This window comes from Coenobita brevimanus, chromosome 50 (genome assembly GCF_032717465.1).
Source record: "Coenobita brevimanus isolate Jiangsu-jjx chromosome 50, ASM3271746v2, whole genome shotgun sequence".
NCBI lineage: Eukaryota > Metazoa > Arthropoda > Malacostraca > Decapoda > Coenobitidae > Coenobita > Coenobita brevimanus.
The window spans coordinates 47,723,902-47,745,540 of record NC_137003.1 but is presented as its reverse complement, the minus strand read 5'-3'; the positions used below and the strand labels follow the sequence as shown (position 1 = coordinate 47,745,540).

Genomic DNA, 21,639 nt, shown 5'->3' with positions numbered 1-21,639 from the left:
TTTCTCACACAGTTAAAACATTACCTTTCTGCCTACTGACTTCTTGCATCATCATCATCATCGCCATCATCCTGTCTCTTTTTCCCATCTACAGTAAGGATGATGACATGAGGTAAAGTCCATAAACCAACATGAGAGAAAGTGCAAAACAGGGAGAACTATGAAGACCATGTTCAGCAAAATGGTCTACACACTCATACATACAGTACATAACACCACTCGTAACACAGGAACCATGGCTCTGTCTTACGGTCCTTACTATGTGCACATAATTAGAGGGCAATTTTCTTTATATATACAATTTGCATTACCTGCCTGACAATAAATTGCAGTAATTCCAAATAAAGCATTCAGATACAGTATAATGACCAAACAACAGCTTGGTAAAGTTGTGATGCCACTGACCTGTAGCATGGTGGCAGCAGGAAGAAGCTGACATACGAGCATCTCATTAATGACAATCTCGCCGGTGTACATGAAGCACAGGAGGTGGGCAAGTACTGTTGGACACACACCCTGCAGCTTCACTGTGTCCATCTCACACTCCCGCAGTCCCCCCGTGAACATAGCCTGTACAAAAAAGAAGACAATAATAACTGATTACATATTACCTCCTCTGACATGATGGGACACAAGGTTACACTACCATATGCCAGAACACTTAACCTCTTTTAAATGTACTATTATTAATAATGATGACCAAGCTATTCAATAAGATATGGATGACGGGGTTACTACCATCAGTTTGGAAGAATGGTGTAATTGTTAAAGTTCCGAAGAAGGGAGACCTGAGTGAATGTGGTAATTGGAGGGGAATCTCTTTGTCACCGACAGCTTTGAAAGTTTTCAGTAGAGTGTTGTTAAATAGGTTGGAGCCGGTGGTTGAGGGTATTCTGAGGGATGAACAGGCTGGTCTTAGAAAGGGACGTGGTTGCAATGATCAGATCTTTATAGTCAGGCATTTAATGCAGCAAGTTAATGAAATGAGAGTACCATTAAGTCTTTGTTTTGTTGATTTTGAAAAGGCTTTTGATAGTGTTTCGAGAGAGACTATGGGGAAGATCATGAGACATTATGGAATACCAGAGGAGTTTGTGAGGGTCATTATGAACATGCATGAGGACACATTTTGTAAAGTGATGGTTGATGGTTGTCTGAGTGATTCGCTTGAAGTCAAGTCCGGAGTAATTCAAGGTGGTGTTCTATCGCCTTTACTATTTATATTGGTCATTGATTACATTATGAAACGCGTTGGAACAGAAACCGGTGCAGGTATACTTTGGGGAGAGAACAGGAAACTTTTGGATTTAGATTATGCAGATGATATAGTTTTGATTGTGATGGGCCAGAAGAGATGCAGAGAGTGTTGGACTGTTTGGTGAGTGAAGGTCGCAAGGTGGGTTTGGTTATTAATTGTGAAAAAACTGAAATAATCAATATGAATATGGAAAATGCGCAGGAATGTGTAATTGGAGGTATGGTTGTAAAGCAAGTTGATAGGTTTAAATATTTAGGTACTTATTTAGCCAAGGATGGTTCTTTGAACTTTGAATTCGAGGAAAGGTTAAAGAAGGCTAATCAGGCAATGGGAATGCTTAAAAATATTTGGAATAATAACAATTTTTCTGTGCATACAAAAATCAAACTTTATAAGGTAATGGTTAGGAGTATCTTAATTTATGGACACGAGTCTTGGTACAGCACAGTGACTATGGAAAATAAATTCTTGGTGTTTGAAAACAAAGCACTTAGAAGAATATTAGGAGTTAAGTGGTGGGAAAGGATACCAAATAGTAGAATTAGAGAAATAACGGGAGTGCAGCCAGTCGATGAATATGTTAGGTTCTCACGATGGAAGTGGCTAGGACATGTGTATAGGAGACAGGGAATAGTACGAGGTACACCAGGGTGGGTGGCACTTGGTAGGAGAGGTAGAGGAAGGCCAAAAGAGACGTGGGTGAGGACAATGAGACGGGAAGCTGGAGATGAGTGTTGGGGAGATCTTGAGGAGTTAGCACAAGATAGGATGTGGTGGTGTGAGTTCATCGAGGCCCTATGCATCCCCGAGGGTGCCACAGGAAATGATTGATTGATTGATTGATTATTCTCCTGATCAAACTGTAAACTATGCTATTTATGCTTCCTAATAACTCCCTCTTCTCAGCAAACCTGAGTCCATAAAAAGGACCTCTACAGATATATGCCTTCAGTTCTCCTTGGCTGGAGTCCTGCACTGCAGATACTCAAGTACTTCATAATTTCAATCAGTTATAAGCATAATCAACATTACAGTACCACCTATATGCTCCAATTCAAGTAAAGCCATTGTTATTATTGTTACAACTACTACTATGACTAATTATTATTATTATTATTATTACTGCATTATGCTCTCCTTCATTCTTTCCTCTTCCTTCTGCCTAAGAGTGACTTTACACTCTCCCTTCTGTCTGTCTTTCCCTCATTCCTTCCTCTTCCTTCTGTCTATGGATGACTCTACAATGAGTGACAAACGAAATGGTTTCCCGTACACCAGGAAATAGTTTACTACACTGGGAGGTAACTATGTAACCAAATTAAGGCACCTGGTGGTTAAGCGGGTAAATAAGGCACTCCAATCAGACTGAGCCTGTGTAGGTTTATATCTAAGAGGTGGTTGGGGTTTATTGATCACATGATGCAACTCATGGATGAGTGAGGCTGGTCACTCTCATCTTAAAGGTCATGACCAACTTGCATAGCCCCAGGCTCCTACACTACTCATGGGGCAACACAGGATTGAATGATGGATGGATGGCTTATTATTATTATTATAATCATTATTATAATTACTATCATCATCATCGAGTCCTGTATTGCCCCATGAGGGGCACAGGAGCCTGGGGCTAGGCAAGTTGGTCCTGACATTTAAGATGAGAGTGACCAGCTTCACTCATCCCTGAGTGGCATTACATGAGCAATAAACCCCACTCACCCATTGGATATAAACCTGCACAGGCTCAATCTGACTGGAGTGCCTTTATTGCCCAGTAAATCACCAGGCACCATAATCTGGTTATATGGTTACCACCCAGTGTAGTAAATGGTTCCCTGTACCACTTGGCTTGTCATTCAGTGTAGTTTATTATTATTACTGAGCTCAACTCTCCCTCCTTCAGACCACAGACCTTAAAGTATGGGCTTGCAGCAGCGAGGACAATCTTATGGCCATGGAAGATTTCTCGTCCCACCTCCAGCTTAACGTCAGTCAGCATCTGGTTGCTCTTCATCAGCAGCATCATCTGAAATGTTCAAATACTCTCTCTGTAAGATAAGAGCTACCTACAGGTATTCGTTAACCTTCTGAGACCAACTGGTGTTCTTTCCAGCTTAACCTTGCCATTAGGCAATTATACTGATCTTAGATAAGGCACTCTCTGCTAAAGGGTATTATCATGGCTATATCCATCTCCTCCAGTTCAAAAACTCTGTCTTAAGCTGAACAAAATTATCAGGAAAGGAGCAAGAACAAAGAAAAAAAATAAATAAAATCTGGTCTCAATGGTTAATAACTTATGGTATATATAGTTTATCAATGACAGCAGTGCAAACAAAAAATTCACATTTAGGTTATTCTAACATATTTCAATGCTGTCAATGCAAAACATAAAAGAGATACAGTGCCATAAATATCTAGTAAATCAAACAGGGGATTTTCATGCTAATCCCTAACAGCCTGATTTTTTTTTTTTTTTAAGTAATTTACCTCCCATGAGACATCATTTTATAACCAATGTAACTTGTATCTCATATGAGGCTTGCAGCCTTACCTGTACAGACCTTCACTGTACCTCATATGAGGTCTACAACTTGGCAAGGGCTAAACTGAGGAAATTTTGATTGAATGTTATTTTCTGGCTCATCATACCCTGCCATTACTGCTTATCACAATTATACTCTTTTCACATGAACTTAGCCCAGTTTTCATCCTTTGCGGCTCAATGGCAGAAAAAAAAGTAGTACAGTAAGACCTCACTATAACAAGCTAATTGAGACCCAAACCATTCTGAAAAATGCGAAATTCCAATAAAAGCAACATCTGGGCTTCCCCCTGCTAATACAGACTTTTTCCTATATATCAAACATTAGTCCGGATCACATGAATGGTTTTTAAACTGTTTTGACTACCATTGTGGTACTGTACTGTGTTATAACTTCACCACATTAATCAAATGGTATAATATATATAATAATACCGTATTGTACACTGATAAACATGTCTTTAATTTACCTTATTGTGGTGAACACAGCTGAAGTGGTCAGGCAGTCCGGACTGCTTCTGACTTTATTGGACTTTTTCCGATATATAGGAATTTAGTCCAGTAGCTCCTCGAGTCCAATAAAAGCAAATTCCGGTCTATTGAAGTCCGTTATATCGAGGTTTTACTTATACTAAGGATCTACCGCTTTCCATAGCACTTCTTTGTGGTTAACATCATATTCTGGTGTTCACATATTGTTACAACTCTGCATTCAAGATGAAGAGATGGTAATTTTAGGCCAAGTTTACAGTATGTAAAATAGGTACAGTTTGTTAAACCATGACCCAAGTACAGAGAATGCCAGAGGCTATAACTACAAAATACAAGAACAGATAATTATCTGATATAGAATAAAAAAGAGGATTAAAATCTATTACCACCTGGGGGGTAGGGGGGGTTGTCAAGAATACTCCCCCAGTATCCCTGCTTGTCGTAAAAGGCGACTAAAAGGGTTGGCGGAGGGTTAGTGCCCCTCCCCGGAAAACAACTAACTAAAAAAACAAACAATAAGCCTCGGACAAGGACTGACCAAACGTTGACGACCAAGGACCGGACAAAGGACATTGCAATTGGAACGTGGAATGTAAGGGGAGCGAATGATGAAGTGAAAGAGAGAGAGAGTGTCCAGGTGCTTGAGGATGCGAAAGTGGATGTATGTGGAATAACTGAAACAAAATGGAGAGGAGAAAGTGTGAGAGAATGGGAGTATGGATGGGGTATATGTGCAGGAGTAGGTGAGAATGAGAGGGCAAAGGAAGGAGTATGAATAGTTGTGAGTAAAAGATGGAAGAGGAGCATAAGACAGTATGGATCAGTTGGATCAAGGATTGTGTGGGTAAAGTTGAAAGTTGGAATACAAATGTGGGCGACTGTGTGTGTGTGTATGCGCCAACGCAAGATCGTGCTAGAAGAGTGAGAGAAGAGTTCTGGACAAATGTAGAAGTGTGCATGGAAAAGTTTGGAAGGAATGATAGAGTGTTTTTGATTGGTGATATGAATGGTAAAGTTGGGAATGTGAAGGTGGATGGAATAGTTGGTGAGTGGGGTGTGCCTGCTGAGATAGATGAGAATGGGAGTGCGTTAGTGGACATTTGTGCTGGGAGGGGGTTGGTGATAGCCAATACCCTCTTCAGGCATAAAATGATCCACAGGTATACATGGCGAGTGGTGAGAAGGGTAGGTGGTGAATTGAGTGAAAGGAAGGCAATGATTGATTATGTGTGTGTGGATGAAAGGATGCGAAGATGTATATTGGATGCAAGAGTTTATAGAGGTTGGGGGAGTGGACTTTCTGACCACTACTTGGTGGTGGCCAGAGTTAAAGTTCAAGTAAGATGGAGGAATAGAAGAAGGGAAAAACGAGAGGAAGGAGTAGTTGCAAGGAGAATGGAAAGGTTACAAGAGGATGAGAAAAAGGCAGAGTATAAGAAAGAAGTGGAGGAACGATTGGGCAAATATGAGTTGGAGCAGATGGGGGACGTGGAAGGTGTGTGTAGAATATTTACAGAAGAAATATGTGCAGCATGTGATGTGGTTTGTGGAAGGAAGAGAAGACGGAGGGGGGTGCAAGGAACAGCGTGGTGGACTGAAGAGGTGAAACGGGCTGTGGCACAAAAGAAGAAAGCATACAATGAATGGATGAGAAATAGGGGCGTGGAAGAAGTTGAGAGGCGGAAGAGAGAGTTATATGTAGAAAGAAAGAGAGAGGTGAAAAGATTAGTAAGAGAGAGTAAGAAGAGAGTGGATGAGGAATTTGGAAGGAATTTGAGTGTAAAGTGGAGGGACTGTAAGAAAATGTTCTGGAAAGAGGTGAAAAGAGTAAGACAGGGTGGAAGTGAAGTTAGCAGGGGAGTGAAAGATAAAAATGGTAGATTACTAGTGGAGAAGGGAGAAAAAGTGAGCAGATGGAGAGAACACTTTAAGGAATTGTTGAATGTGGAGGATGGAAGTAATGCGAGTATAAGTGGCTGGGGAATGGCTGGATGAAGGAGGGAGGTGAGAAGACAGGAAGAAATCAGTAGGATAGAAGTTGTGGAAGCAATGAAGAAAGTTAAATCAGGGAAAGCCCCAGGAATTGCTGGAGTGTGTGGTGAAATGCTGAAGCATGGGGGAGAGATAGTAGTAGAATGGATGTGGAAGATGTGTAGATTGGCCTGGGAGGAAGGTAGAGTCCCGGAGGATTGGAAGTCAGGTATAATTATTCCCTTGTACAAAGGAAAAGGGGAAAAAGAAGTGTGTGGTAATCATAGGGGCATTTGTCTTCTTAGTATAATAGGAAAAGTATATGGTAGGATACTTATTGACAGAGTTAGAGAAAGAACAGAGAAATTAGTTGGAGAAGAACAGGGAGGCTTTAGGAAGGGAAGAGGTTGTGTAGATCAGATATTCATTCTCAGATCTTTAGTGGAAAAGTTTCTAGAGAAGGGAAAGAAGTTGTATGCGGCTTTCATGGATTTGGAGAAAGCATATGACAGGGTGGATAGACTAGGATTGTGGAAAGTGTTAAGAATATATGGAATAGATGGGAAGATGTTGAATGCTGTGAAGAGTATGTACGATGGTGCGAAGGCTGCAGTGCGCGTGGATGGTGAACTAAGTGAATTTTTCTCTTTGAAAGTTGGGTTGAAACAGGGATGTGTCATGTCTCCATGGTTGTTCAATCTGTACATGGATGGGGTAATAAAAGAGTTACGAGGTAGGGTAGTGGATGTTGGAGTGGCCCTGGTGAGAGAGGATAGTGTTTGGAAACTCCCTGTACTGTTGTTTGCAGATGATACCGTGTTGTTGAGTGAAGACGAAGGGGAGCTGCAAGGCTTGGTGGATGAGTTTGAGAGAGTGTGTAAGAAACGGAATCTAAAGGTGAATGTAGCGAAGAGTAAAGTGATGGTCTTTGAGAGAGGTGAAGTCAGTGAATGTACAGCGAGGTTGGATGGTGAGGAATTGGAAAATGTGAGTACGTTTAAGTACTTGGGTAGTGTGATGAGTAAGGATGGAGGTTTGGAGGGTGAAGTGCTTGAAAGGGTACAGCAGGGAAGAAAGGTTGCTGGTTCTTTGAAAGCAGTGATAAGAAACAGGGAAGTGAGCATGGAAGTGAAAAAGTTACTACATGACAGTATTGTGATACCAACTCTAATGTACGGAAGTGAAGCTTGGACGTTGTTGGAAGGACACAAGTCAAGAGTGAGAGCCATGGAAATGAGTTATTTAAGAGGAGCCTGTGGAGTCACATGGAGAGACAGGCTGACGAATGAGGATATAAAGGAGCGTTGTGGTGTTGATGTGGATGTGATAGGAAGCGTTATGAGGAACACACTGAGGTGGTTTGGCCATGTGGAGAGGATGGAGGGTCAAAGACTGATGAAGAGAGTGTATGTGAGTGAGGTGGAGGGGGAAAGAGGGAGGGGGAGGCCGAGGATGAGATGGAGAGATGGGGTGGAGAGGTATATGAGAGAGGGGGGTGTGAGTTGGGAGCAGGGGAGTGAAATGGCAGGGGACAGGGCGACTTGGAGGCGATTTGTTTGTGGCCACCCCAAACGGGATTGAGGTGTCTGACAATAGATAGATAGATATATAGACCTAAGCTATGACTTCAGAATAAATGTACAATGCAGAAAATAACAGAATGAAATAAAAAATATTACCACCTTTGAGGTGGAGTGGGTCAAGGCTAGGCTATTGTAGTCCAGAAACATTTAAGGATAGATGACAGGCCTACACCCTGGTGGCAATACAGGGTGTATGATCGAAAAACCTCCACCTGCCTGTTGGAGATCTGAACCTGCAAATACAGAGACAGATACAGTAGCACATGACCATCATCCCGACTGGTGCCCTTTGACCACTAGACCACCAGGCATATTACTAACTACCAGTAACTGATAGATCCCTGGCACAATAAATAGGAAGCTACTGTCAGACATATGAATTATCAACAGAATCTTGGTAGAGAACATCAGCTACAGCACGTTTGTTCTAACCTGACGAAGATTTATAACCCACTTCAGCTCGTATGATGGACAAATAAAAGTCAGACTGAAGGGCTGATTTCACTACGACAGAAACCAAAAAGACTTATTCATACTTCATAGTGATAACTTATCAAATTTCATGCAATTATGTCAGTATTAAAGTTGTGGGAGTGGTCCAGTTTCGTCAGGTGAAAACACACCAACTATAAGTACATGATTTTATCCACAGCTACCTGGAAAGCATCATTCTTATACTCAGAGATGCAGAACTTGATTTCCCCGGAGTCTCGATATGAAGCGCCATTGTAGGATCGCACACGAATGCATCCCCGCGTCGCTCCCTCACTCATCCCACCTCCTGCTGCTCCTCGACTCAGCCCAGACCGCCCTCCAGCACTGGATTCCTCCATCTCTATGTCTGGGTACCAACTTGCCATCTCTCACAAAGCACAAGACTTAACATGCCACCATGTCCTCTGTTTTTGATCATTTGTTATGTGCACTTAAAATATTTTAATATTTTGGATAAATAAATAAATACAGGTACAAAAATTTTATTTCAGTTCTTTGGCAGTTACCATTTACCATACATGCACTTGGTTTAATTTTTCAGTTAATTATTTTTCTTTCTTTTCTGTATGTGCAACTTTTTTTTTTTTTTAAATGTAAGAAATTCATTTCTATTTCATACGTGCTCAGTCTAATTTTACCAATACCGGGTCTAGGCTATATGGTAATTAAATAAACAGGATTTTTTTTTTCTGTTAAAATGTTCTACTAACTTAAGACAGCATTTGTTTTTCAAACATCACTATCCAGCAGCTCACATAAACATTTTAAGTTCCATCTGCATCTTCTATCAACTTGCAAACCTTAATTGCCATGATTCCTTCTTTTAGCTCCCGTCTTCACTTCTAGTTTTCCTCCTTTTTCCTCATTTCTCACACCCTTTAGTTAGCTCTATTCTCACATCAGTTTAACTATCATCTTATAAACTTGGAACTGTCACAACTGAACAGAATACCACACCAACTCACTTAACTCTTAGTTTTCTTTCATATTCTCAAGCTACACTTTCACTTCCTTTACATCTCCTTTCAGTCTAATTTTTATCCATCCAGTTGAATACCACATTACCTTTTCTCAACACATTACAGTACTTGATATATTAGTTTAGTAGACAGTATTTAAGGTAAAGAGGCGTATCCCGGGCATGTTGTGATGCCCGGGTAGGGAAACCATGCCTGAATTTAGGAGGATTCAGTACTGCCATTGTTGGTGTTGTGTGGTCTCAGCCGGTTCAACCTAGAAACAAAGAAAGGTTCATTATGACATTATAAGTAAATTATGGCATGCTGCTAAACTGTATATGATACTGTACATTACTAAACAACTGAATCAGTACCATACGATAATTACCATACCACCACACCATATCATATTCAGAATCAACTACACAGTACCAACAAACATGATTAACTATTTACAGGTGCAACGAAATACTGTACTGAATCGGCGGTCATTTACTGAATCGACACTCAATCGGCACTTTTAACTGGAAAAAATATTTATAATTTTTATCATCTCATAGGTTCATACACCCCTAATCATCTGAAATCTGATCAAAACTTTTTGTTACCGGTAATTTTAACTATTACCCTGGTAATGAGCTATTTAAAAGGAGCCTGTGGAGTCACATGGAGAGACAGGCTGACGAATGAGGATATAAAGGAGCATTATGGTGTGGATGTGGATATGGTAGGAAGTGTTATGAGGAACACACTGAGGTGGTTTGGCCATGTGGAGAAGATGGAGAGTGAAAGACTGACGAAGAAAGTGTATGTGAGTGAGGTGGAGGGGGGAAAAGGGAGGGAGAGGCCGAGGATGAGATGGAGAGGTATATGAGAGAGGGGTGTGTGAGTTGGAAGCAGGGTAGTGAAATGGCGGGGGACAGGGCGATTTGGAGGCGATTTGTTTGTGGCCACCCCAAACGGGATTGAGGCATCTGGCAATAGATAGATAGATAGATAGACCCTGGTAATAAAAAATCAGGATTCAGAGCAAAAAATTACTAAAGTTAACGGAAATTTTTTGCCTGTAGCTGGACAACTCGCCTTGACAGACTTCCATTTGTATAAATATTAATACTGCAAATATATTTATTTGTACTTTAAACCAATATTTCTGAAAAACCGAAGTCTGTCAAGACGTGTTGATGATCTGAAGGAGGAATATCCGCTAATGTTAGCATGCTTTAGCTCTGAAACTTTTTTTTTTTTATCAATAGTTACATTAAGCAAATTTGTTTACCAGATATCAGATAATTTGGTGCGCATGACCCAAAATGGCAATTAAAATTGCAATATTTTCCAATTAAAAGTGTCGATTCAGTAAATGACCATCAATTCAGAATTTCGTTGCACCAGTCATGTACTGCTACTATCTTTAACTACTTAAAATAAAAAAATAATACACAATACACTGGAACGAACAATACTTTCCAATAGGATACCGTATGTATGGTACCAGTATACAGAAATTATATTTACAAGTAATGGTAGATTATTCACTACTCTGAACATACCCAAATTTCAAAGATAACCTAGGAATGACAAAACACACACACACACACACACACACACACACACACAATCTTGGAGAGCTCCCATTCACAGATTTTGAAGAGTTTAACACAATGATATGTTTTCATTTTGTGCGATTCATTCGTGACACCCAAATTCTGAAGCAGTAATGACACCAGGTCTACAGCCCACAAAATTTGTGAAAGGAACATTTAATGTTTCTTTCACACTTCTGGTAGGGATGGTTTATGTGAATGATTAATGGTTCCATAACTTCAAAACACATTTCTGCAACTTTTTAAGCTTGTTACTTTGGCCGTCTGGTTATACTGTAAAAGAAAAAAAAATCAGTAACAAATTAGTCTATAGTAACTGGGGATAAATGAGTGAGAGCTCTCCTACCAAAGATGAAAAATATTAACACTTTTATTACTATTAAATCATCATCATCCCAGCAGTGCCGTTCATACAATATCACACACACACTATACGTGCCTCTCACTAAAGTATTAGCTTATTCATTGTCTGCGTAATATTTCAGAGGTTTGTATAGGCTACTTGTACTTGTCCTGCAGTGCAGTCTTCACCCTGCAGCAGACTCATGTATCACTGCACGATGAATTCCTGGTTAGTTGCTAACATACGATGGCTATGAAATACGCCAACCAGCGTTAATGCACCGTAGATCACTGAATAACAGAGTGAATAATGAGATCACACTGGTCCACCCTCCACACCTGAGTACTGCTGACTCACTGATAGCCAGGCAGTCCCCGAGCCTCTCCCTAACTGCCTAATACCACTAGGTCAATAATATTACAGTTTTAGCCTATATCCCGTGCAATACAGGTGGAAATGTCGATCAGCTCACAAAAGTAATCACAGCAGACCGAGCTCAATATTCTGTATTATGTAACCCGGAGTTAAGTTTGAAGGGTTTGTTTGGGTTAGTGGTTATTCGCACGTTCCTCGCGCTGAGGCAATAATTTATAAGTCTTGGCAAATATGGAAAGATATAATGAAAAATAATACTGGAAAATCAAACCAGTTCTCAAACCGTAAGAGAACATATATCAGGAAGTGCCTTAGGGAAGGCAAGGCTTTCGCCTGAACTGAGGTGGAGTCGTGCGAGTAGCGCAGACTCCCGCAGAGTGTAACGCAGGTGTGCGTGTGTTAGTGTACTTGTTTTTTCACCGTCAGACCTTGCAAGGCAACAGAACATGTTTAGAGTTGAGTCCTAGTAAATTTGATGTCTTGTAGAAGATAAACGACTTGGCCTGTGTACGAAACTGGCAACAAGCAAGGTTCTTAGAGAAAGGAATCAGCTGTAGTGGCTTTGGTAAGTGACTTCAACTTGTTATTCTTCTCAAGCTCGCAAATTTACCGAAAATGTAATATTTTATGTTTATACATCCCTTCTAGGAGGTCCTCTTATAAATTGCCACGTAGGAAGATGGTAATTATGTAAACATACAGTATAAAGTTAGAGGATAAAACTAAAATATGTCTACCGCACTTTGCTACTGGATGATGCTCTGCGTGTGGCCAGTATCCGGAATTATTTCATCTATTCACTTCCATTACAAGTTAGAATTTTATAATTTAGTATTCAGAACATCATAACTCCTATCCTTTCACTGCATCACACCTTCCCTCAGGCATGCACAGTCGGTTACGTTTGTTTCGTTACACCAGCACAATGTAATTAAAATCCAAAGACTTGTCATTTAGTTAATCAAAATATTCAAGAAAGTCAGATTATCCTCCCAGATATGTAAAGGAAAAATTGTCTGACTAGCATATTAACGGTGTGTGTGTGTGTGTGTGTGTGTGTGTGTGTGTGTGTGTGTGTGTGTGTGTGTGTGTGTGTGTGTTTTACCTATGCTTGTAGGGTATTTTAACGTTTGATTGTTTTTTTTTTATATAGTCTTTGGGTATATTTTGTGCGCATCATCTGCAAAAATACCCAAGATAGCCATGAGAATATATAATGCCAAGATATCCATCGACACGTACAATATATAAATCATTAACTACACACCCCATATCCACCATATTGCTCGTTTCCTTTCCAAATCTGAGCATCTTGTAATTTTTCTCTCTCTCTCTCTCTCTCTCTCTCTCTCTCTCTCTCTCACACACACACACACACACACACACACACACACACACACACACACACACACACACAGCAAAACCACCTTCCACTTACAGATTTCCCCAATAAACTTTCCTCATCTAATCAGCAAATAAATAATAGATGAAAATAAAGAAAATAAAGTCGAATGAGGTTTTTCACAGTACGGACAATTCGCTGTCAGTTTGTTATTATTATCAGGCAAGTTATTATTATTACTTTCTTAAAGGCCGGCTTCGGTGGCCTCCGCTCGATGTCAATTTCTATTTTCAGTTGAGAGGTAACAGAAATTTGAATTACTCACGCCGACAGCGAGACGGAGCAAGGAAGTTTTCTTTATTTTTATCCTGCTGGGACACCCGTTGAGGAGAGAGAGAGAGAGAGAGAGAGAGAGGGGGGGGGAAGGACAGTAATGTTTGCTATTATACTAAACAATTTTAGGGGTGTAAGGAGGGAGGAAGGAGAGACGAGAGTGATAATACAACAAAGTCATTCTTCTCTCTTGTCATACTGGTAATTTCAATGCCGGACTAAGAACGAATCCATCCACGCCACTAAAAGCAATTACCAAATTTGAAGCCAAAGGCCAGAAATGAGTCATAAGTCGGCAACCGGTGGCCTGATTGGTCTGGATTTTTTTTTTTTTTTTTCAAGTTAGAGCATTTTAATGTTACCTTGCTCTAACAAAAATTGCGCTACATTGCTCCGTTTTTGTTGTTACGGTAACAGACATACAGAAATCGGATCATTATAATATAGATTATTATTACTATTATTATTATTATTATTATTATTATTATTGGTAGCTAGGGAGAGAGCATGGTTTATACTGTGTGTGTGTGTGTGTGTGTGTGTGTGTGTGTGTGTGTGTGTGTGTGTGTGAGAGAGTTATATATATATATTCTGTGCCCAAACAAGAAGCTATGCTTGGAATATAAATCGCTGATACACCTGTTACTCCCACGTGGCATTATGGAATAGTGGTGATGATGATGCGATGATCAGCATAGTAGTAGTAGTAGTAGTAGTAGTAGCAGCAGCAGCAGCACCAGTAGCAGCAGCAGTAGTAGTAGTAGCAGTATAAAGTTGTAGGAGTAGTAGTAGTAGTAGTAGTGGCAATAATAATGATAATAATAATAATAATAATAATATGTCTGTGTCCATCTACCTATCTGCCTGTCTAATTACCTTCTTATCTATGTATCCACCTACTTACCTACCTACTCGTTTGTCTGTCTGGCTATCTATCTCTCTGTCTATCTGTCTACTTACCTGTCTATCTATCTATCTCCTTATCTACCTACCTACCTACCTACTTACCTGCCCACCTAGCCGTCTGTCTTTCTATCTGTCTATTTACTTACCTACCTGTCTGTCTATCTATCTCACTATCAGCCTACCAACCGACCTACCCTGCCTACCTACCTATCTACCTATCTGTCTAGCTATTTATCTATCTACCTGTCTATCTATCTATCCATCATCCAGTTTTTTTTTTACCCCATCAGCAACGTAAGAGCCCGAAACTAGGCGAGAGTGACCATCCTCCCTCGCCCATGAGTAGCATTGTGTGATCAATAACCCCCAACCACCCCTCGAATACCTACCCTTAGGACTCCCGTCCAGTTGGAACGCCTTACCCCACTAAATCACCAGGCGTCCTTTGGCTATATGGTTACCACCCAGCGTAGTACAGGAGCCCATTTGTCTTATTACCGAGTCATCTGAAGGCAACACTACATCGCGTGAGTGGATGGTAGGCAAACTGATGAAAATACAGTACCTACTCGAACTTCACATTACATAAAACCATATTACAGTTAAATAAAATTGGAGAGAGAGAGAGAGAGAGAGAGAGAGAGAGAGACTATCTTTCCGGGTATGTTACAATTCCGAAGACGTTACATAACCCGCTAAAATTTGCAATGTCACCGTGTATCTGCATGCACCTCTCTCTCTCTCTCTCTCTCTCTCTCTCTCTCTCTCTCTCTCTCTCTCTCTCTCTCTCTCTCTCTCGTGTACCCTGCCCCTCGTGCCGTTTTTTTTTTATGTACGGTACTAATGTGTACCTTGTTCCCATGTGTGCGTTTTTCCCATGTGCACCAAGGTTTCATGTGCATCTTGATCATGTATACCTTGTCTTTATGTGTACTTTGATCAAATGTGTACCTAGTTTTCATGTACACCCTAATTTCATATGTACCTAGTTCCCATGTACACCTTAATTTCATGTGCACCTGGTGCCTATGTACACCTTAATCTCATGTGTACCTATTTCCCATTTACATCTTAGTCTCATGTGTATCTAGTTCTCATGTAAACCTTAATCTCATGTGTACCTAGTTCCCATGTAGACGTTAATCTCATCTGTACCTAGTTCTCATGTAAACCTTAATCTCATGTGTACTTAGTTCTCATGTACCCCCTAATGTCGTGTGTACGGTACCTAGTTCTCATGTACACCTTAATCTCATGAGTACTAATTCTCGTGTACACCTTAATCTCATGTGTACTTAATTCTTATGCACATCTTGATTTATGTGTACCTGGTCGTCATGTACACATTTATCATATGTGAACTTTGATCATATGCACCTTTCCCAGGGTGCACCCTAGTACTGTGTGTACCTACGTCGTACTTTTACCTTAGTCATGTACCGGTATACCTAATATCTGTGTGTACCTTAACTCGCGTGTGCATCAGTAAAAACTTGACCTGTGTGTGTGTGTGTGTGTTCTTACCTAATTGTATCTTTACAGGAATGAGTCAAGCTCGTATTGTCCCGTGTCTTAGACCATATTTATCGTACATATCCTTAAATTTGTGAATTGTTTTGGCACACACTATTTCATTCGGTAGTGCATTCCATTGATCAATTGCTCTGTTTGGGAAACTGAATTTCCTTACGTCTTTATCACCTCTCTTCTTATGCAGTTTTTTGCAGTGTCCTCTTGCTGATGCTTCTCCATATGTTAAGTAATCATTTATGTCTATTTTCTCCTTTCCTGATATGCATTTATATAGCATTATCATGTCACCTCTTTTCCTTCTCTCCTGTAGTGTTGGTAGATTCAGTTTATTTAGTCTTTCTTCGTAGCTTAGGTCCCTTAAGTTTGTATCCATCTTGTAGCGGCCCTTTGAACTTTTTCAATCTTGTCTATATGCTTTTTGAGATGAGGACTCCAGACTATTGATGCATATTCCAGGGTTGGTCTAATGAATGATGTTATTATCCTTCTTAGCATGTCTTCATTTACGTATGTGAATGCTATTCTCATATTTGCAAGCAGTGTATACATGTTCCGTACCTTCTCGCTGATGTGGTCAGCCGGAGATAGTCTGTTATTGATAATCACACCTAGGTCTTTCTCTCTTTCTGATGTGTATAGGATTTTATTTCCTAACTTATAATCCCAATCAGGTCTTTTTCCACTTTTACCAAACTTGATTACATGACACTTGTCCACCTTGAATTCCATTTGCCATGTACTACTCCATTCATGAAGTTTATTTAATTCTTCTTGTAGCTCCCTACAAGTGTCTGTGCTAGTAATTCTCCTTTGTATTTTTGCATCATCTGCAAACATATTCAGATAGCTCTCATTTCCAGTGTTACTGTTTATATCATTTATGTACACTAGAAACATGATTGGTGCCAGCACCGAACCCTGTGGTACTTCACTAGTCACTTCTTTCCATGATGAGTAGTTTCCTCTTAGTACTGTCCTCATTTCTCTTTTTATGAGAAAGTCTTGCATCCAACAAAACAGTTTGCCTCGAATTCCTCCTTGATGGTACAGCTTCCATAAAAGTCTTTGGTGTGGTACTGTGTCAAAAGCTTTCTTGAAATCTAAATAGATACTGTCCACCCATCCTTCCCTTTCCTGTATTGTGTTTGTTACTCTGTCATAGTAGCTCAACAGATTAGTAACACATGATTTTCCTTTTCTGAAACCAAACTGTCTTTCTGTTATCATACTGTGTTCTTCTAGATGATTTACCCAAGCTTTTCTTATAAGTTTTTCTAATACCTTGCTTACAACACTGGTCAGTGATACTGGTCGGTAGTTGAGAGGATTTTGTCTATTTCCTTTCTTGAATAAGGGGACTATATTTACTTTTCTCCAAATATCAGGTAGTTTCCCTTGACTCAAGGATTTCTTGAAAATTAAAAATAATGGTTTACTTAACTCCTTTGCACATTCTCATTACACCCAACATGAAATTTCATCAGGACCACTTGCTTTTCCTCTGTCTAATCTACTTAACTCCTCCTGTATTACTTTTTCTGCTATTTGTATATCTGGTAGTATGTGTGGACATGCGTGTTCCACATCTTCCCTCTCAAAATTTTTTTCTTCTGTAAAAACTAATTGGAAATTCTTATTTAGTGCTTCACAAATATCTTTCTCTTGTGTATAAGTGATTCCCTCGTCCGTGATGGATTGTATTATATCTTTTACTTTGGTTTTGCTTCTGATATAGCTGTAAAACAGCTTTGGTTGATCACTACTTTTATTTATTATATCCTCCTCAAACTCTTTTTGGGCTTCCCTCCTTATTCTTGTATAGTCGTTTCTTGCCTGTTTGTAATTATTATACACCCTTTCACTATTGTGTCTTCTGTATCTATTCCACAACAAATCTCTTCTTTCTTTTGATTTTTTACATTCTGTATTGAACCATGTCTGTATTTTCTTATCTGCTTCTTTGTGCTGTGGGATGTACTTCTGGACTCCTATTTCATAAAATTCACACAATTTTTTATATACAGCATTTAAATCTTGTCCTCTAAGCTCATTTTCCCAATCAACTTCTTAGAAATACTTCTTTAGGTCTTGATAATTTCCCTTTTTATAGTTTAGTCTCTTTTTGTAACTGTCATTGCTGTTTACTATGTCATATGCTATCCTGAAGTTATAATTTAGTACTGCATGATCGCTTTTGCCGAGTGGAGGGTGATATATTAAACTGTCAATGTCATTTTCTTGCCTAGTAAATATTAGATCTAGCACTGAAGGTACATCAAGTCCTCTTTTTCTAGTGGTTTCCCTCACATGTTGCGTTAAGAAAAACTCTTGTACGAGATCCAGGAGCTTTTGGTCCCAACAGCTTTCTTGGCTATTTATATCTAGAGTATTCCAATTTATATTTGTATTGAAATCCCCAGTTAGTATAATTCTTTCCGATTTCTCTTCCATTTTATGTAGCAAGGATCTTATACTCTGAATTGTACTCTCTGCCAGGTCCTCATATTCGTCTCTTTCCCATGTGTTTGATCTGGGTGGCATATACAAATTGGCTACAATTACTTTACCTTCAGATGTGTCGATCTCCACTGCAATCAGTTCTACTTGTGATGGTATATCTAGGTTTATTTCCTTGACTTTTAGATTTTTCTTAGTTAATATTATAATTCCTCCTCTTTTTTTTTTAAATTTCTGTCTCTTCTCCATATATTGTAATCCTCTAAGTTTAGTATGTCATTGGATATCCTTGGTGTTAATTTTGTCTCAGGCATATTATTTGTGGTTCATTTTCTCTGACATAATCATTCATCTCTAGTAATTTAGATACCATTCCATCCACATTTGAGTACATCAGCTTTATCATCTTGTTTATATACTTGTCATAACATGGTTCTACTAACTTTCTCCTTTTTCTTCCATCCTGTTTGTGTACCACTTTCGTACCTGCAATCCTATTACTTTGTAAAAAAATTTCTTCTTGTCCTCTTCTGATCTTCCCTCATTTTTTGTTTTTGCTTCCTCCCTTTTCTCTTTCAGTAATTTCAGTTCCTCTTGTGTTAGGCATCTTTTTATCCATACATTTTTGAACTCCTCTTTTTCCATAAGATTCTTTGCATTTTTTAGTATCTCTTCCACAGTGTTTACACTCTGGAAAGTCACCTTTAGAGGTCTTCTCTTGCTTTTCTCGTATTTCCCTAACCTTTTGTGTTCCTCTATGTCTTTACTACAGATTTCCTCTGATACTTCTTTCAGTAAGCTCATTACATTTGCCATCTCCTTTTTGTCTCTAGTGATTTTGTTTTTAATTTCTTCCTCTTCTATACCAGTGATTATTATTGATTTATTTATTTCTACTGAATCTCTGACTAACTTTGGATTGTTTTGGATTATTCTTTTCACTTCCGTTTTAATGTTTTTTTTCCTCCACCCTTGTTTCTAAGTCTTTCTTTACTTTCACCATTTCAGCATACGTGGTTTCTACATCATTTTTGTAGCTTTGCACAGCTTCATTCACCTGTGTTATCTTCTCCTCAATATCACTGCTCTGGTCCATAAGACTGCTTGCTTGTCTAATTGTCTCTGTGTCATTTTTTAACTCTTCCATAACACTCTCGTGATTAACTACTGTATTTCCCATTTCACTCACTTTCTTCCTAAGCGTATTCAATTCCACTGTTAGTTCACTGATGGTTGTGTCTTTCTTATTGGCCTCCCTTCCCAGTTTTTCTATCTCTTCCTTTTGCAAGTGCATTTGCTTCTTTATTTCGTCAATTTCATTTTTGAAAGCCATTTCTAGTTTGTGTACACGTTCAACCAGTCTATTGTGAGTCTCCACTTCAACCAGTTCTTGGTAGAAATCATCATTTTGCTTATTACTTTTATCCCTTTTCTTTTCCAAATTTGTTTTACTGAAGTATGGATCCATTTTGTAATACTAAATGAACAGAGTATGTACTTACAAAGTATGCACGCTTTCCCCGTGTTGCTGTAGTATAAACAAACCCAGCTGACTCAACGCATCGTGGTTCTTTGTTGTTTGAACCAGTCTTATTTAAACTTATTATTTCTTTTCCTTTTAATAATGAAAAATCATTTAGTCTAACCTGGTACAGAGCTTGACTCATTCAAAGATACTTATTTAGGTAATGCCTCTGGTCGTGTTGAGCTGGTATGGAGCGCCGGTAACGGACGTCTACCTCCGACGATGCCGTGTGTGTGTGTGTGTGTGTACCTTTGTTGTGGGGATAGCTCAGTCTGCTGGTTTGGGGAGCGCAGACATGTTGGCTACTAGTGTAATTAATATTACCCATGCAATTAATGGACGTAAAACACACACACACACACACACACACACACAAATAGACACGACCACAAACTACTTACGTGGGTAATAATAATAATGATAATAATAATAATAATAATAATAACTAGAATTCTGAAACTGCTGATGCAATATTCAAAGAGCTCAACATTCCAAGTGAAAATACTTTTGTTGTCATTGTAGACCTAAAATTACGAGACTTTTGATCTGACTCAAAAAAAAATTTTATGGATTTTGACCTGTGACCTTGAGACCAAGATCAAGGTTATGTATACTAGTAAATCATGTGCACTCTTGACCCACTGCATTTCCACCGAGTTTTGTCAAAATCGGCCAAATACTTTTCGATTTAACACAGCCAGGTATGTGGCGGCCATTTTGATTTTCCTCAGTATTTCAGAAAGTATTTGTTGGATCTCATTATTAATACCCAGGTGCACTAGTATATATATGTTGACCACTAGCAGTACATACAGAAACATTTACAATGCAATCGATTCGGTAGTTTTTGCTGCGCAGGAGAGCAAACATTGAATAAATAACATTGAGGGCGCTAGTATGGGGGGGGGGGGGAAATGTGCCAAAAGAAGCCTGCAACCAAGATATATCACTCCTGAAAATTTCAAGTCTCCAACTCGAACGATCTTGGAATGCCAGCTTTCTAGATTCCCTTCCCCTCCGATATATATATATATATATATATATATATATATATATATATATATATATATATATATATATATATATATACATACATATATATATATATATATATATATATATATATATATATATATATATATTATATATACCAATGAGAACTCCACAAAATAATAATAATAATAATAATAGCACTCGAAAACACACATGAATCCTTAACAGTTACAAGATCTGTGACATTTTTCATACATTATCCTTTATTCTTTATTGTTATTCATACGTTTCAGTATTTATATAAATCAGACTTCAGTTTCCTCCCTACATTTTCGCCACGGTTACAAAATTACCCTACACGGTGCAGCGTCTCAGCGATACAAAGGTCACCCGGTACAGAGAGGTGGTACAGACAGATCTTAGGCCTAACCTTGTGCTGGTTATATAGCTTAGTTGTGATAAGGAAGGGTTAGCTCAGTGATAAGGAGACAGAACGTGTTAGGGAGGAATGGAGAGACACAGGATATATTTTGTTGATAGTTGTTGTTGTTATTATGATTATTATTACCGGGTATTATTATTATTATTATTTTTATTATTATTATAATTATTATTGTCTTTAGTTATCATTATCATTATTTCCGTCATTATCACTTTTATTACTACAAGAGAGAGATAGAAAGAGTGAGTGAGTGTGTATGTGTGTGTGTGTGTGTGTGTGTGTGTGTGTGTGTGTGTGTGTGTGTGTGTGTGTGTGTGTGTGTGTGTGTGTGTGGTGTCTTACTCGTGAAAACCTAGACATCAACGTAGTGAAAGGGTTAACAGAGGTTGTGTCCACAGCCCCATTACACACACACAAACACATACACACACACACACACACACACACACACACATATTATTCTCTCTCTCTCTCTCTCTCTCT

General features: G+C 39.0%; 1 protein-coding gene across 1 annotated transcript in view; it reads right to left on the bottom strand.

Moving 5' to 3' along the window:
* Positions 1 to 21,639, bottom strand: part of LOC145399651 (kelch-like ECH-associated protein 1B) — a 42,690-nt gene that overhangs the window by 6,259 nt on the left and 14,792 nt on the right. Inside the window, exons 2-4 of the mRNA XM_080272193.1 lie at positions 8,503 to 9,574; positions 3,168 to 3,281; positions 406 to 570 (exon numbers count right to left, since the gene is read on the bottom strand). Of these exons, the coding sequence (XP_080128319.1) occupies positions 406 to 570; positions 3,168 to 3,281; positions 8,503 to 8,706 (483 nt within the window). The 5' untranslated portion in view covers positions 8,707 to 9,574. The remainder of the gene's footprint in view (positions 1 to 405; positions 571 to 3,167; positions 3,282 to 8,502; positions 9,575 to 21,639) is intronic.